The sequence below is a fragment of the Ictalurus furcatus genome, chromosome 11 (assembly GCF_023375685.1).
Source record: "Ictalurus furcatus strain D&B chromosome 11, Billie_1.0, whole genome shotgun sequence".
Lineage (NCBI taxonomy): Eukaryota > Metazoa > Chordata > Actinopteri > Siluriformes > Ictaluridae > Ictalurus > Ictalurus furcatus.
The window spans coordinates 20,178,776-20,194,218 of NC_071265.1; the positions used below are offsets into that span (position 1 = coordinate 20,178,776).

General features: G+C 38.5%; 1 protein-coding gene across 1 annotated transcript in view; it reads left to right on the forward strand.

The window, feature by feature from the left end:
* LOC128614700 (neurexophilin-2) overlaps window positions 1–14,368 on the forward strand; it is a 78,900-nt gene extending 64,532 nt beyond the window's left edge. The window contains exon 2 of the mRNA XM_053636255.1: window positions 13,009–14,368. Coding sequence (XP_053492230.1) covers window positions 13,009–13,830 — 822 coding nt within the window. The 3' untranslated portion in view covers window positions 13,831–14,368. The remainder of the gene's footprint in view (window positions 1–13,008) is intronic.
* Window positions 14,369–15,443: the final 1,075 nt, after the last annotated feature.

A 15,443-nucleotide genomic window follows, 5' to 3' on the forward strand; every position in this document is an offset into this window, starting at 1 on the left:
TCCCTCAGAGACACGGTGCAATGGATTCATGATGTAGCCTCATGGTCCACAAAGTGTTTGGGATGATAATTTTTTTTTTCTGAAAGATTGACCCAACAACCTAGCAAGTCAAATGATTTGTCAAGCAACAAAGCAAGCTCCGCATCCGTTTCCAGCCCTCCAAAATCTCTCAGGTCTCTCCAGTAATGAAAAGCCACATAGATGTTCACTCTTGTCTTCCCTTCTTCTTATTGCTTTTCCCTTCGGCATGCCTTTTTACAGACTGTTTTCTCAGACTGTTTTTTTTAGTGTAAGCTGTTGTCAGCAATGGAGGAATTGGAAATTTGGTCAACATTGGCCTTCTTGCCATTGCTTCCATAAGATATATCAACAACTCGGCTGTAATGGGCCCTTTTCACACTTCTGCTACAACAACAACAATGCAGTGGAAGAAAGTCAAATGGAATCAAACACCATTTAGGAGAAGTGTTATTGAAACAGCGTGAAATATCAGTGCAAGTCGTCGAGTGTCTGGGGCAAATAATCTGCAGCCACAGTGAGAATAAATGGTTCACTATCTGAACTATCACCAAACTAAACCTGCAGAGTTTAACCTGAAGTTTGTTGAAGTTCTTCCTCATCAACAAGTAGCCTCTAGTTCAGACTACCACCTCCTGACACTGAACAAACAAAACACTCATCATTCTCACTATAAGCGTTAATTCAGCTCTTAGTTAGTTCAAAATTCAGCTATTCTGTGACTAAGTTTACATGCATATCAAATTCCATGTAAGGTTTACATTCGGGCTGCAGCCATATGCCGAATATGGTGTTTATATGCATACAGGCATCGGAATATTCCTGTATGCATGGTTGTTGTAAGTATCCCTACAGCTAAACATGTGTTAGCACCCACAATTCCTTGCGGACTGAGCATACACATACATCTCCTTCAAGTGGATTTTCTTTTTGCATACGCATACATCTCCTTTTAGTGGATTTTCTGAATAAGGTGTTACATGCAACAAATTTTCAATTAAAACAGGCATATTCCAGGGGTGGGGATCAGAATATTGTCTTAATCTTCTGTGTTGAAGTTCTCCAATTGTTCGAGACACATCTTCCAGGTTTAGTCTCAGATGCATTGACAAAGATGAAGTGTGTTTATAGAGAAGGTGATAAACAAATGATATAATATGTGATATAATGATATAATCGGCTGTAAGGCTTACCAGAAATCATTTTGCCTATATAAAGTTGTTTTACCTGAGTCTATATAGTTCTGTTTTGTTTCATTTTTTTTGTGTGCAAAGGGCCCATCCAACACTGATGTTCTACACCACTGCTTCCTGTTTATTTATAGCTAGCCTCAGCTAGATACTTATTTAACACTTTTCTGGTGACAAGCTTCAGAATCTTGAATCTTGGCTACCCAAACTTCCATGTGTGCATACATATATGCAAGTCTGGTAAATTAACCTTTGAACAGTTCTATACAGTGAGCGGTTCAGAGCAAGATATTGTTACTGGATGAAAAAAAAAATTGTTATAAGATGTTTGTTTGAAGGACTTAGTTGAGAGTAAATGTGATACTCTCGCAAGTAACAAAAGCCCGTGGTTGGTCCATTGTAGGCCACATGTAGTGATAGTGTACTACACATTCCAGCTAAAGCTAAAGGACTGGAAACTCATTTACATTTATTCAGTCATTCATTTACATTTACGCATTGCTGGCAAGGGTGAGTAATTTATTGCTTACCCTTGCAATGGTTTCCAATGCAGAAAGATTTTTGTATAGTATATAAAATACTGAACATCTCAGTTCTATCATTTATTGTATAATAATAACTAGACAAAACATTCAATGTAGCATTGGGAAGATCTCTACTCTGTTGTTCTTTAATATAAAATCATATTGAAATCTTTGTTGAAACTTTTTATCAGCCTAAAAAGTTAAGACTTAATATTAATATCCTTAATATACTTAATGCTCTCACAATTAAAACATAACTGAACTGAGATTTTCAGAAAAGTGGAAGGAAAACAAACTAATGAATTTAGATTTAAGAATTTTATTGTTTTAGTTGAATTGAATTCTATGATAGGAAATAGAAGTTATGTACAGTAATTAATAATAAATGACACATGTAAACTAGCTTTTACCCCCAAGTGTGTGGTGATTTTTGTAAAATCCTGTATATACTGTTCGTGCACACCAGGTTGGGTACACAACACAACAATCATGACTTATTAACATGTGGCCAAGCTTAATTATCTCGTTCTCTCACATTACTAAGTTGTAGCCACAATGTAATGATCTCATTCTCAAGCCTTACAAACCCTTGGTCACACAATAGGATATTGTTCCCAAGCATTGATAAGCCTTGGCCACACATTAGTTTTATTGTATGGCTGACACCAGTGGGGCTGCATACATTTCATAGAGATGTTATTCCATCCATCCATCTTCTATACCGCTTATCCTTCCTTCAGGATCACGGGGAAACCTGGAACCTATCCCAGGGAGCATCGGGCACAAGGCGGGGTACATCCTGGACAGGGTGCCAATCCATCACAGGGCACACAATCACACACACACTCACACACCCATTCATACGGACACTTTGGACATGCCAATCAGCCTACCATGCATGTCTTTGGACTGGGGGAGGAAACCGGAGTACCTGGAGGAAACCCCTGCAGCACGGGGAGAACATGCAAACTCCGCACACACAGGGCCACGGTGGGAATCGAACCCCCAACGCTGGAGGTGTGAGGCGAACATGCTAACCATTAAGCCACCGTGTAGATGCCCACCGCCCATATAGATGCTATTGACTATAATAATTTGTGATGTCAGAACAGAATTCCTTAGAATTACTGTGAGCTGAAAACGCTATCATTTATTTTAAATAGACTTTCTTTATGCTTTTTGAAAACTGTAATATACTTTGAAAAACTGCTGTGTGGACAACACTGTATTGTAATTAATTGTACAATTATAGTGTGTAATTATGTGATCGTATTAGCTTTGTGTTAAAGCAGTGATTTATAGGATTTTGAGACATGGATAAATGAACTCATTTGGTGTGTAAAAAGCAGCAGCAGTAAAAAAAAAAAATATATATATATATATATATATATATATATATATATATATATATATATATATATATATATATATATATATATATATATATATATATGAAATAAATGTAGATTTTGTCATAAATCCAGTGAGTCTGCTGCTGTTTGACTGCTAGCATCATTAGAGCATTTGGGGCTGTTTGTCTCTTTAGCCTCTTGTTATGACAAGAGCCACAACAACAGGCTCATTTTAATGAGACTCTTTCCTTTCAGAACCAATAACGAGAAATGACAGCACACATTTTTCTCATTCATCGCACCCCCTCATTTAACAAATGCCCTTTCCCTCTCACTTTTTATACTAAAAAAAAAAAAAAGATGAGGAATGCATGACGGCAACAATTAAGGAGCGGCACTTCTTCTGGGGCGGTACTTCAATCAGTCTTTCACTTTCTTGTCTTTTCTTTTTTTTTGTGGTCGAGTCTTTTCCTTTTGTACAGCCTCTCTCTTCCATTCCCCCTCTGTCATGTCGTTATCAGTCTCAGTTCCATTGCTCTGTTCTCTGATACGCGCTAACTCCGGCCGTCACTTCCCTTTTTTATGATAATCCATTGACACCATTGGACGGCAAAATCCGCGCGCTCTCTCTCTCTCTCTCTCTCTCTCTCTCTCTCCCTCCCTCCCTCCCTCCCACCCCAGTGGTTTATCTCTTTCCCCCTGGGCTGTATTTGCTTCTCATAATTAAATGTCAGTTCCAGACATCCAGTTTCATAGGAAAAGTTTCTTTAATAATTGTCAAAAAATAGAAAGAACTCTCATTCTCAGCCTCGACTGCAATACAAATGTTGTAGAAAGGCTCAAGTTGAAACTGATGACTACATTCAAGCAATATTCATTTCCCCCCCTCCCCCCATCCCAGGTGTTGACATAATCCTTTATGATTCACATATCCTGCGTCACTGGCTGTATTTTGCTCTCAATCCCAAATTAATAGAACGTTAATTTTTTTTATTAATTAAGTCAGCTCTTCCACTCTCTCCAACTCTTCATTTCACTTTATACAATAAATCCCAAAAGCGTCTATTAAAGAGAGCTCTAAATACATTTTTTTTAAAGCATTTTGCCCACAAATAGCTATCGGTGACCGTACTCACAACAACTATGATGTATAGTATGATGTAAAATTTTGGCAGTTTGAATACTCTCTCTCTCTCTATGTTAAACTTAAAGCTCTATGCAAACTAGTGTGTTTCATGTCAACACACAATATAATTTGGTCTTACAAAAATAAGATAAATGCATATAAAAAAGAGTTTATTTGAGAAAACATCAGTCACATTAAATGCATGCTGGTTGTACTAATCACTGGCTGATCCTAAAACATTTTACTTTGGGGTGCATGGAGTTTTGGTTTCGGTGGCTTGTGGACATTGATGTATGACTCTTCCATGTTTATTATATTGTATTCATGCTTTTGTTATGTGTCTTACATATCTGCCAGCAGCTGTATACTTTAAACATATTTCACTTGCAGTGCAATATTTTTCTCTCTACCTCCTTCTTTTTAATAATCATGCTTTAAAAAAAAGAGAGAGATCTTATCAATTGGAGATATCCAATGTTTCATATTATGATATTATTATACAGCAAATACTTCCATTCGGCCTGTTCTTAGACATATTTACTATTAAGCTTGGTCTTGTTTTATTGGCAGATAATTTACCTTCTTTCTAGAAATAAACACTTACCTATCTCACTAAAGGATGGACAAAATTACAGTATTTGCCAGGAGAATTAGACAGTTTCAAGCTTAAAACGAGCATTAAAAAATCTATAAATATGCTTAATAATCTTGTATTTGTTTAAAAACAGTCTAGTAAAGAGAAACATAAGTTGAATTTTCCTATATTCAAGATATATTTGTTTGCTAAGATATCATTTACGCAGTGCACATATGTGGGATAACCGTGTAACTTTGTACACCTGCCGGTTCTATATTAAACAGACACATAAAATAGACATTATTACTGTATGCTCTATTATTTCTGTTCTGATTAGCTATTTGCAGAAAATAGCAGCTTTGAACAACTTGGTATGAAGCTTTGATTCTATCACAGCACATTTATGACTAAATCGGATTTGCAATTCATTCATAATTCATTTGTTCCCAATCATGGGATTAATTTAACATTAATTTAAATAGATCAAGTTAACTCTAATTAACTGACAAATGCATCTCCCCTGTAGGTATCATTATTCATTTCACTTTTTGTTAAATGTTTCACTGTCTGGTGGACTAGGACTTCTTGTGTGAATCCACACATAAATAATGGAATTTGAATACAATTATCCGTTACATTAATTACATTATATTAATTATATATATATATGGGAATAGTTACCTCACCCTGTTATCATATACAGTGGTGCTTGAAAGTTTGTGAACCCTTTAGAATTTTCTATACCTATATCTGACCTAAAACATCATCAGATTTTGACAGAAGTCCTAAAGGTAGACAAAGAGAACCCAATTAAACAAATGAGAAAAAAATATTATACTTGGTCATTTATTTATTAAGGAAAATGATCCAATGTTACATATCTGTGAGTTACAAAAGTATGTGAACCTCTAGGATTAGCAGTTAATTTCAAGGTGAATTTAGAGTCAGGTGTTTTCAATCAATGGGATGACAATCAGGTGTGAGTGAGGGCTTTGTTTTATTTAAAGATCAGGGATCTATTACAGTCTGATCTTCACAGCACACGTTCGTGGAAGTATATCATGGCATTAATAAAGGAGATTTCTGAAGACCTCAGAAAAAGAGTTGTTGATGCTCATCACGCTGGATACAAAACCATATCTCTAAACAGTTTGGACTCCACCAATCCACAGTCAGACAGATTGGGGTGAGGAGTGGGGACCAACAACAATATACCAACCAAGGTCATGTCAAGAGCAAGACGTGTAATAGTCTGTGAGGTCACAAAAGAACCCAGGGTCACTTCTAAGCAACTATCCACCATAGTAAAACTATCAGTAGAACACTGAACGACAGCGGTGTGCATGGCAGGGTTGCAAGACAAAAACCACTGCTCTCCAAAAAGAACATTGCTGCCCATGTACGGTTTGCTAAAAATCATGCGGACACGCCAGAAGGCTATTGGAAAAATGTTTTGTGGGTGGATGAGACGAAAATAGAACTTTTGGTTTGAATGAAAAGCGTTATGTTTGGAGAAAGAAAAAAACTGCATTCCGGCATAAGGATATAACAGATTTGTGCTGCATTGTTTGCACTGAATTGTGCTCAGTTTTGTCAAAATATTTCACTGTTACAGGTATTTGGTACCTCTAGATAGTTAATAGTACAGCGTTGGCCTCGGAGTCTGAAATGATTGTAAAGTATTGAGACTCAGTTCCCAGTGCCACTATAAGAATGAGCTTAAACCTGATGCATGACAACGTATATTTAGCTGCATACATTTTATACATATGTAAAATGTAATGCTCTGTTCATTGGGAACAGGCCAGAGTCGACACATCCATTGCCACTAACGTAATATCTTCTTTCCTCTCATTTTGTACATCAAGGTAAACAGAACAGATAACTGTGTTGCGGAAGCTATGGTATTTATCATGAGAAAATCCCGGAAACTGTGGTAGCAGTGCCCATGTAGATGGGATATCAGGCCATTAAACCTCTCATTACCACAATAGAGAGTATATTTCTGTCATCCTACAGATGTGAGAAATTGATAACAAGAAGTTCCATTATGCTGCTTCAATACTCTCTCCACGTTTGCAATGGGAGACCATTTGCACATGTAGCAACTGTCGCACCTAATGAAAGCAGAACACCCATTGCAGCCATGTGTAGTGAAAAGCAAGTATAACTTGAAAAGCAAGTATAACCCAAGAACATTTAAATAACGAATATAGTTCCATTTCAGGAAAAATTCTCATTTTGTTGTTTGCTACTGAATTTAATCAAAGCAAAATGTATTTCGTGAAGTCGCAAGATAACAATAAAAAAAAAAAGAAAAAAGTTCATTATCACATTTACTGTGTTCTCACAAATGTGTACTCAAGTAATTGTCCCAGTTCCAGTCCTAGATTTAATATCATTGCACATTGTGGCTCTAAATACCTAGTTAGAAAAGGACAACAGGAAAATGGAATAGTTGAATACCATAAGATAACATTATTTCAAACTGTTTGCAGTCGTAGACCCCATGTTCTGTAGATGTCAATGTTTTGGTGTTCAGGCACTCTGCAACTGTATCCATAGATATTGTGCTGTCCAGTCGTAGTGGTGGGCAGTGTGTGTGTGTGTATCGGCCGTACGTGTGGTGTCAGTGACAGAGGATCAATGTGTTCGAGGCTGAGCTGAAATGAATTGATTGTGGGAAATAAAACTCCAATTATTAGAGGAAGGAACAGGCGGTCAGTGAGCCAGAGAGAGAGGCACTCATACTCCCATCATTCCTCTGGGAGAAGCAACTTGTCCGCGTAGGCACAACACTGGACACTCACAAATGGAATGAGAGAGAGAAATGAGAGAGTGTGTGTAGGTGAAAATGGCAGTGCACATTTTTCTTATTCAGCGCACTGTCTCATTTTCCAAATGCCCTTTGTAATGTTCCTTTTTTATCCTGAAAAAAAAAAGACTAAGATGGCAAAACAGCAACAATTAAGGAGTTTCTTGCCTTTGCTTTCTTCATTATTGAAAGTGAGCACTGTCTTTTCTACTTGCCAAAAGACTGGGAGCGATGAAATTACTGAATCAACCTAACATGGTAGCCATCGATCTCAAGCTTTTCATCGATACAGAACTGTTGTACTTCAGTGAAACCCAGAAATCCTCTGTGTGCTTTAGTGCGTTGTGTGTCTGATCTGCAGAACTAACTTCCTCCTCTGGTGCCTTATTTTCCAACTTTCACCGAGAACTGTCTTAAGATGCTCAAATGAAGTTAGCGATTATTAATGGCCCTCGTACTCAGAAGCCGGAATGCTCTCTCATCCCCCTTCGCCGCTCTCGTCCTCAATAATGGCATTTTTCCTCCTATGAACTTTCTCAGATATACCTTAATCAAATTGTCTTTATATTAAATTCTTCAAGACCTACATATGTATACATAGCTCAGCGTTGAAGATCATTCCATCTTGTGCGTGGCTCAGTAGGCCATTATTTCCTTGTAGAGTATGAGAGAGAGGGAGGTGTATTGGAAGGAGAGACACTATTGTAAATCAGAGTCCCTTTTTTTTTCTTCCTATTGCTGTTGTAAAAGACAGAAGGTTTGAGTTTAATATCGCTTCCTTTCCGAGTTGTAGATGTGTGTTGTTGAAAAGTGACTAACAACAAAGCTGAGCTTGATTCGACCTAGTTCAAGGGATTTATTGCTGCAATTTCCTTTCTATGTAGAAGATATTGAACTGAACAATTTGGTAAGAATGCACTCTTAGAACATAAAACAATCGAAAAACAAAAACGTCACTGTTTATCTTTGTAATTACGCCACGCTTTTGTCGACCTCTATACATTTGTCTGCGTTTATTCTTGTGGTTCGTAATGACTTGCTTGAGGTCACTGCTGAGGTCATTCCTCAGAAAAGTCCATATTTGCAAAAACTTTCGAGTCATTTTTTAGCAGCGCTTTTACTTTCTGCTACACCACTGAGTCATCACTCCAATGTAGAGTGTAAATGCTTTGTTAGCATGTGGCCTGATATCCAGCAACACTGCTGATTAAAGATAGAAGGCAATCATCCTCCCTTAAACCTAGGCTGCATTAAAGAATGATAAGACTGACTATCTTGGCCATTGAAAAAGATTGCGATTTTGGGCTGGTTTCAAACGATTATGTTCATTAGATTATCCTGTGGCGTGGGTGTGTCACATCAAATCTTAAGCCCTCCAATATACCCCCAGTCCAGCCGCAACCTCGGTTTTAATATGATTAATATTCTCGAACATTCGAAGCCAACAGTCTGATGGGAAAGCGCAATATTGACATCATGCGTGCAAGACCAGCGACAGCCGAGATGAAGTGTCATGCTTGTTTTGACATGTTTGTTGGCAGGAAATTTGTATGATCTCAGATTCTGAGGGCATAATCTGAAAGTGCATGGGGTTTTATTTGTAGGCACATTTTGTAGAGTGTGTTGTGTATGTGGTGGTTGTAGTGGTCTGTGAGGCTAGAATGGAATAAATCTTGTAGTGTAGCCCAGGGATTACTGGAAAACTTAGTTTGGAGCAGAGGATGTTTTAAACTGGGTTGGCAGAAGTGACCTCCAGCAGTTCATTATGATATGACAGCATCTGTGTTGGTCAGGAGCTGAAGCAGATGTGCAGTTGTATGTGTATCCCAGGGAGGGTGAACCATGCTGAGTAGGCATGATATGAAGGACTGGAGCACTGTTACCCTCATTATTACTAGGTCTGTTCTCCTATAGGTACAGAGAGAGAGAGAAAGAGAGAGAAAACAGTTATCTGATTAATTGTTATCAAACTTTATTTACGAATGTAGACTGACCTTTCAGCATGCCCTTTATACTAAAATGGATTACCTAGGCCACATCTACTGCTGGAGAAAAGGTGAAAAAGGCTGTTTTACAGTACATTCGTTCAAGTCTAAAATGCAAGACCATATGGAAAACCTCTATCAAGAATTTTTCATCAGACACGACCGTGCTGAAAAAAAAAATGAAAACGATCTGATTTTTATTCAGCTGCCGTCTGCTACCTCCTTTCTCAGCACTGATAAATGTCCACTTGGAAGAGGCTGTTTAAAATCCCATATTTAATCTTGTACATCGTGACTTGCTTTTTTTTTCTGTGACAGCAGTCAAATCAATGTGCAGCGCTGTGCAATCATAATTGATCCATAGCGAGTAGAATGTTAGATGCCACTTAGAGACTGATGTTCATATACTGATGGATGAGTTACCAGAGGGCAGAGAAACCTTCCCGTGTGCAGAAGGCCACTTCTTGTATCTTGTCATCTGTCAGCATGGGGTCAAGGGTGAGGGGTCGGTGTACGTGGAAGGAGCTTGTTGTCATGGTAATAGGGAGCCAAGCTGGGCAGGGTTTGGCATAACAGATGGCACGTCAGAAGATGTCTATGTTCTACGGTGCTGACTTGGCAGCGCGTCAGGGCAAGAAGAGGCCAAGGTGCCTGCGCTTTTAACATGCCACGCTGGATTTTACAGTATAGCTCTGCTGGTAATGCTGTGTAAATGATCTTTTTGCAAGATACCTCAGCAGACCCAGTTCTGTAAAACGCTTTCTTAACACCCAGATGCAATAAAAGTGATAGCATTTTGTTAATAGGAGCAGGCTTGGGGAGTAACGGAATACATTTAACGGCGTTACGTAATCAGGATACAAACAACTGGCAACTGTAATCCGTTACAGTTATGTAAAAAAACAGAGTGAACAAATTAGAGGTACGTTTTTTATGAAGTAATTTGTAACTGTAACAGAACGCATTTTAATGTAATCCTCCCAACCCTGAATAGGAGTATTACCAGTTGTGAGTGTTGAAAATTGATCCTGAGCTCATGGTTGCCGCATGGGTCTCTTCAGCTTCCTCCAGTTTCCTCCCACATCCCAAAACCATGCCAGTAGGTGAACTGGGCAGTCTAAATTGCCACTCTGTGTGTGTGTGTGTGTGTGTGTGTGTGTGTGTGTGTGTGTGTGTGGTGCCTTATGATGGATTGGCATCCTGTCCAGTGTGTATATTCCCACCTAGCATCCAGTGTTCCTGGGATTGGCTCCAGATCCAACACGATCCATAAGCAGGATAAAGCGGTTATTGAAGATGAATGAAAGAATAACATATCTTTTTCATATTTATGTGATTACTGCATTGTGATCATTTATCTAAAAGGTGAGCAGCATTACAGCCAAGTGGTTTGAAGTATCAAGTTCTCTTCCATCAGTGTCCAGTGGCAACTGGCTGCCAGAAGTCATTATCCAGTCAATAGTGATTCATCACCATCTCTTTTTTTAATCTGTGGGTCCAGTGATCAATATCACTCCACTGTCATCAATTCCCCTGATGTGGGCAGTGTGAAAGACAGGTAGGGGAAGGGTGTTGTGAGTTCAATTAATTGAACGGTAGGAGGCATTAGCAACAGCATTGACAAATGTTGCAACAAATGGCGACATGAATTTGGTGTCAGCTTTGTTGACTGATGAGTGTGTGAGTGTGTGTGTGGGTGTGTGGAGGCGTCTGCCTCAAAGTGGCCGAGTTGAATTGGAATAAGACGAGGTCGACCTCCTGTCAGTGAATCCTTACATAAAGGCTCTTCCTCTGAACTGTCACCTTTCAGTGACAGCACACTGACTGAAGTCGGAAGAAGAGACAAGTCTGAAGTGTCAATGATGTGAGTGTAATTATTAATGCCGTTTAATTCATGCAATTCCTACACCTTGTGTGCTTGCGGAGAAGGTGTAGGAATTGCATGAATTAAACTGCATCAGTAATTATGTCCGTGGAAGGTACTCTTAAGTATATTAAGACAAACTTGTGTGGTGTGTGTGTGTGCTGAACCAATGACACAGCAGTGTAGATTACAATCACCATCTGAATTAGGTACACTGAACTGAGACATGGCAACATCATGGACAAAGAAGAGTAGGGACCCGTTTGAAACATACTGTACTCCTTTAAACATACGTTATTTCACATGATCGATTGTAGGAAAAACGTCTTTTATAGTACCCAGAATGACTTCTAAAAAAGTGAATAATGCTATTAATAATGCAAACACCCTGCATCAGAACAAATACATTATTTATTCTACAGGGTAGACCACACTTGAAGACGTATCATATGTGTATGTGCTAATGAATCAGATCTCAGAACAGAAAAGCTGAAGATTAGGGTGTAAATGTTTTATATTTTAGGTCTGGGGTGGGGGTGGGGGGTCACACTGATGAGGGAAACAGCTTTGGTTGAGACAGTAGAGCGTAAAGAAGCTCCAGGACACAAAAATGAGGAAGAAATTGTCCTATTATGTGACGATGACCTTTAAGAATGTTCCTTGACAAAGAAACAGTCGGGTGTAAATTGCCACAGTGCACAGGGCCAGTGTAAAGGCACTACTGACAACCCCCCCCCCAACACACACACACACACACACACGAAAAGCTGCTTTAAAACAAGGCTTGTTACTGGAACATGAACCTGAGAATCTTCAATAGCACAGATAAATAAAGAAAAAAATAATGCTATGCACTGACATATCATCCATATGTAGTAAAGCAGTAAATCCGAAGTTGTTGTTCTTTATAAATGTAATGTGTCGAAGCAGGCTGAGCTTTTTTACTTGTAAATAGGAGGTAGTGGCAGGGGGAGGGGCATGTAAACCTGGCGTGATGTTTTTGGTTAATATATTGTTTACAGCGCTTCTGTGTAGTGATATAGTCCGAAATCAAAAGACATATAAAAGTAGGCAAAAGTTTCTTTATTATTAGATATTGATGGAAGATTGCAGAAGACACTGATCATGAAAATTAAAAAAGATTGAGTTGGATTCATATTGTTTTTAATCGTAAAAGCAGAAATCCTACACCAGGTTCTGGATCACAAACCAAAACGTACTTAGTTTTAATCTTTTTTTTTTTTTTTAATCGTTTTATCATATATTTGTTTTTGGAAATCAGTCCCCAAGTGCTTAACACATGCTCTGTTCAGCAAGTGAATAACTTAACCAGTAGTATATTCAGTATAGGATTTTCGCTGAAATACATATATTTTTAAATAAATTAAATAAAGGTGAATCTGTCAATCTGTGAATTCTACACAAACCCCATTTCCTTTGTTGACCCATTTCCCACTTGTTCATGTATGAGAGATCCACTATTTTCCAGTTTTAGTACAAAAATGTTTCCATATTCAGTGCCTGTTTGACCATTTGTTCCTGTGTGTCTTCTCGTAGGTTCATGGCCTGGAAAAGCAGGTTGGGAAATCTTTGGATTACCTGGAGCTAGGCACAGCAGGGTCTGTCTTGAAGCCCCTTCCTTATGGTGGAGCTGGAGGAGGGGGCATAGGGGCAGGTGGAGGAGTTAAACCCCCATTCCAGACCTCCAGGATATTCTCCTCTATGGACCACACACCTATGAAACCCAAGCCACCCACCTTTGGCTTACCGAACCCATATGATTGGGCCAGGAACCAGTCACATCTCCTGGATCAGACAGGCTACCACTCCAAGCGCAAACCTCCCCTCAAAACTGCCATGAAGACCAAGAAAATCTTTGGCTGGGGCGACTTCTACTTCAGTGTCAAGACCATAAAGTTTAACCTGCTGGTGACAGGCAAGATTGTGGACCATGTCAATGGCACATTCACTGTCTACTTCCGCCACAACTCGTCGAGCCTCAGCAATGTCTCTGTCAGCATCGTCCCACCATCAAAGGTAGTGGAGTTTGAGGTGGTTCAGCAGCAGAGTACCCTCCATCAGCCAGAGATCCAGTTTCACCAGCCTCATCAGTCAACCATTGATCCCAAAGACATCAAGACCTTCAACTGTCGTGTAGAGTATGAGAAGACCAACCGCTCTAAGAAGCCCAAACCATGTCTGTACGACCCATCTCAGACCTGCTTCACCGAGCACACCCAATCCAATGCCGCCTGGCTCTGTGCCAAGCCCTTCAAAGTCATCTGCATCTTCATCTCCTTTTTCAGCATCGACTACAAGCTTGTGCAGAAGGTCTGTCCAGACTACAATTTTCAGAGTGAACAACCTTACTTTGGATGAAGAGTACCAAAGCGAATGAAGTAGAGGATGGCCAACATGTGGGATGTTGTTATGTGTTGTGTGTCTCTTCTACTTTCTTAAGGTTATATGGATCTCATAAGAAATGGTCAACATGGTGGACAGTGAGTTTTTACCAAGGTGCTGAGGAGGTTTTTGTTCCAAGTTTTTTTTGTATATATTGTGAACAAAGGCAACTCAGTTAAGCTCAATGAAATGAATATTTATTTCTTGTTTTTGTTGAATTTTGTCTGTCTGACTGTTAGAAATTTGGGAAGAATGAAAGGTACAAAGTGAATTTTGTATTGTTCCTGTATATGACCCTGGGCTCTCAGAAATGTCATGAGGATGATATTGTAAATGTCAGGAACATAGCACTGATTGTAACAGATTCAGAAACTGGAACAGCACCCAGTGCTGTTATATTGTGCACCCAGTATTAAAGCAGCTCATCATCACACCTGGGTGTATTTTACTCTGTCAAACTTACAGTGTAAGCAAGACAGAAAGTGGGCATAGATACTCTTCATCAGGAAGGTATTCTGTTGTCATTGGGACATCTGGCACATGTTTAACACAGCATATGCACCCAGAAAATACATACATACATACATACATACATACATACATACATACATATATATATATATATATATGTATATATATATATATATGTATGTATGTATGTATATGCCCAAATTGTCACTTGATCCTTAGATTATAGTCTATTAATGGAAGGGGGGGCATACTTTCTTCCCAATATTTGAATAATATAATACTACATAATAATATGATAATACTAATCTTGTTTTGGATTCTCCTCTTATCTAAATAGTAGAACTTGGATTACAGGCAGGTGTTTAAACGAATTGTGCATTATGACAAGATATGGGTGATTAAAGCTGCTATTCTAAATCTTTGAAAATGTATATGCATTAGTATAGACTCTGTGCCCTTATCCACCCTATAGATAACCAGTGGATGAGTGAAAAGTAACGTCTGTAAAGAAAGAGATCACCTTTAACATGATGTGTCTAGTGGAAGAACCAATTCAATGTCATTTAAATATTATTTTTCTATACTCTGGCTTCATTTTGACCAGATGCTTAATACTTGGGTGTTACTGAGTTGCTGACACATGAAAACGGTATAGTCACATCTCATCCTACTCCTTTTCTTTTATTCTGTTTGGTTTGCACAGTAAAGCACCAAAAGATATTCTCTTCATTTCTGGACAACCGATTAGTCTGTGAAACAAGGAGGCTAAAGAAGAACTGAAATTGCAGGTCTGTGAATAAAGTATTGCTTGATGATGTGTATATTTGACATTGGAAAAAAACAAACAATTGTGTATAAATAATCTATCACAAAATAAATTATTAAATCTGGTCTGTATGTCTGTATGTATTTTTGTTAAGTTGAAATGCTTGACCATGAATGAATATAAATAGTGGTCTTTAGCTCTCTATATTGTTTTTTTTAATAAAGACACTGTATGTAGGTTATCAGTAATGCTAATGCTAACAGTGCCAAGAATGAATATCCAGCACTTTCTGTGAAAAAAAAAAGCCCTCATAGTCAAAATTGCCATTTCAATTATACCAGTTTCTTTATGA